This window comes from Hevea brasiliensis, unplaced genomic scaffold (assembly GCF_030052815.1).
Source record: "Hevea brasiliensis isolate MT/VB/25A 57/8 unplaced genomic scaffold, ASM3005281v1 Scaf9, whole genome shotgun sequence".
NCBI classification, from domain to species: Eukaryota; Viridiplantae; Streptophyta; class Magnoliopsida; order Malpighiales; family Euphorbiaceae; genus Hevea; species Hevea brasiliensis.
In genome coordinates this window covers 447613-450553 of record NW_026615310.1, presented here as the reverse complement: position 1 = coordinate 450553, position 2941 = coordinate 447613, and the positions used below count along the sequence as shown (strand labels likewise).

The 2941-nt window shown below is 41.1% G+C and overlaps 1 protein-coding gene across 1 annotated transcript; it reads right to left on the bottom strand.

The window, feature by feature from the left end:
- Nucleotides 1–413: 413 nt before the first annotated feature.
- LOC110657183 (lysine-rich arabinogalactan protein 19-like) lies at nucleotides 414–1895 on the bottom strand. Its single transcript, XM_058142902.1, has 2 exons — nucleotides 1398–1895; nucleotides 414–674 (listed from the first exon to the last, which is right to left on the bottom strand). Exons 1-2 carry the CDS (start codon nucleotides 1893–1895, stop codon nucleotides 414–416), a joined length of 759 nt encoding a protein of 252 aa, XP_057998885.1.
- Between the last annotated feature and the right edge of the window lie 1046 nt (nucleotides 1896–2941).

Sequence of the window (2941 nt, the reverse complement as noted above, 5' to 3'; positions counted from 1 at the left end):
AATTGAAAAACTAGTACTGTTACTGCTACTGCTACTGTACTAAAACTAATACTAAATTGCTGCTACTGTTCAAGTTCTGCTGTCAAGGCTTTGTTGCTGCATCAGGGTCTGCTTCAGGTTCTGCAGTAGGTTCATTGTGATCCGAAGCTTTAGAAGCAGTTTCCAAATTTTCTGTGAGGTCTTTCATTTCTTGAAGCATGTCTTGGCCCCAATGATATAAATTGTTATAAGATTGGGCCAATTTGTTGTAGAGCTCCAGCATTTGAAGTTGTTGCTGCTTCTGTTTCTTTTTAAGAGAGGAAAATCTCTTTTTAAGTTTCTTTTCTAGCTTCTTCTTTTGGTTGACCTGCTGCTGACCCATGGTATCAATTTTGACTTCTAAGCTCTTCAAGGTAGCAAGGATATCTGTTGTGTCAGGTGAGGGAACAGATGGTTGGACAGTGAAACTTGCTATTTTGGATTCCAATGATCTTAAGAGGGATAAAATGTCTGCTGAAAACTGTGGGGCAGTGGTTGGTTGGGGGTTCTGCTGGTGCAAAGGTAGTGGGGTCTGCAGTACCACTGGCTTCAGGATGCTGCTGTAACAAAGCATAGGTATGGCCTACTTTCTCACAAACATCCATGTGTAGCAACATTGTGCTGTCTATATATGATTCACCAGAAACTGGCAGCAGCTTATATAGACTAACATCAAAGCTAAATGAGTTTGCTATAGCAGTTATATATCCTCAAAAAACTATACTACCTCTGGTATGCTTTGTGACAATTTGGTGCCAATGAGTAGCTATGAAATGGGCTGTGCTTACTTGTTTTCTCTCCTTCATGCACCACAAGAAAAATAAGTCTCCAGCACCCACAATACTGTTACTGTGTCCCCTTCCTAAAACAGTGTAAGAAATGAACCTATGGAGGTATTTCAACACATGATCAACTATCCTAGAGGCTTTTGCAGTCCTCTGTCTATAATAACCCCCAAAAGGTGCAATATCTTTCCAGAATTGAACAGGGTCATAGATAGTTTGTTGCCACTCAATATTTTTATAGCCCGAATCCTGAAAACCAAAAATTGCATTCATAGCATCCATGTCTAACTCCCTATCAATTCCAGCACATCGAAAATATATCACATCCTTATGCTCAGGTACTGTTGGTTTGAAATTCAGCCTTAAGGAACTCAAAAATTCCAAGGTCAAATCCTTGTACACTGGTTCCCTAATCCTAGCAAATTTAGTCCAGTTGACAGCATCTAAATAGGCAAATACAGAGTCATAAATGCCTAATTCTTTTAAAATCTGCTCATCCATATATTTGTTTGCCAAAATAGGTTTAGAAACTAAACTGTCATAAGCATTTTTCATATCCATGTCTCTAAAAGCCCAGGGTAATGGAGAAAGTACCTCCTCTATATCATTGGCAGATGACGCAGGTGCTGCTGGAGAGTTTAAGGGTGACTGAGATACAGGGGTTTGGACCGCAGGTGGTGGAATTTGCGAGGAGGACCTAGTCCTTTTGCTGACTGGTTCAAAGGAAGGTTGAGGTGGAGAGTTTAGGTCGAAAGGAACAGAGGGTGCTCTTTTTCGTTTTCCGACAGGGGCTTTCTTGGGTCTACCTGCAGCCTTTTTAGTTTTACCTTTAGACTTCGTTTGAGTAGGCGCAGGTTCAGGCATTGGTTCTAGGAACTGAGTGTCAAAAACGAGTGTCTCATTTTGTGGCTCAGTTTGTGGAAAAAGGGGGGTCGACGGAATTAGGGTTGGTGTTTGGCCTGTGGGTAGTGGTGATTGAGGCGGTGGTGATTGAGGTAGCGGTGGCGTTTGCGTTTGCGGTGGTGGTGACTGAGGGAGCGGCGGACTGGGACTGGAATTAGGGTTTGTGGGTAGAGAGGATGGAATACCCATTTTTGATTTGACAGAGTGTCGAAATCTTCTGGGTTTGGGTTTGTGGGTGGACCACATTTTGGTTCTCACCATTTAATGAAGAGAAAGAGACTTTTCAGCTTCCCTTAAAATTTGCCGGAAAAAATGGTGCGGGAAGGGAGTCGGCAGAATGAGAGTTGTGGCTTATCGGGAGTTTGGGTGAGGGTTTCATAGAAATGGCGGAAGTTTTGGGCTTTTTAAAATGTGGGGCAGACAACTGGTAATTTGGGCTGTGCTTGGGGTTAAGCATAGGGTTCAGCAGAATTTTCATAGGATGCTGCTTAGTAAGCAACATCATCAACAAGTTTCAGCAGGTTTTGGGAAAAATTGTGATTTTACTTACCAAAAACAATCCAAATGCTATGGAATGCTATCATGACCCTCAGCAATTACCAAATTCACATTAATACCACCAAATTGAAAAATTTAAGCTCATCATCTCTCATAAACTTAGTAAGCATTGTACGTGTTCATTTAGCTTTTTACAATCATGGTCCAATTTAGGCACCAATTGTGACTACCTTTTTGCACACTTAATAAAATGGTCTCCTTTCTAAACTTATACCAAAAGCACATTTTGAGCAGCATTTGAGATAAGTTCCAAACATTCAAAAATTGCAGAAAAGACATAAAAATTGACTTCTTAAGCAGCATGAACAGTAGTGTCGCAAGGTGTTTTGCGGTCGCCTGAACGAACCCTCACCGAAGTGGGAAAGAGTGAGGAGTCGCCACTTTAGTTTTGAGAGAAACTAAAGAAAGCCATTCGTGAAAATTAAATTAAAATGAAATCACTTCAAAACAGAGATTCTAGGTTTGGGGTCCGTAAACGGGTGGGGAAGGTGTTAGGCACCCCACCTCGTCCCTCAATAAGAGTAAGTAGATTTAATTTCGCGTTCTTCATAAATTAGTTAGGAGGGCTTGAATGGAGATGTTAATCCTTTTGACAAAAGGAATATTCGATTTTTCACTAATCCGGACTACCCAGATACATAAGTAAATGAGATGGCCTTAGTGAGTTACTATTGTAT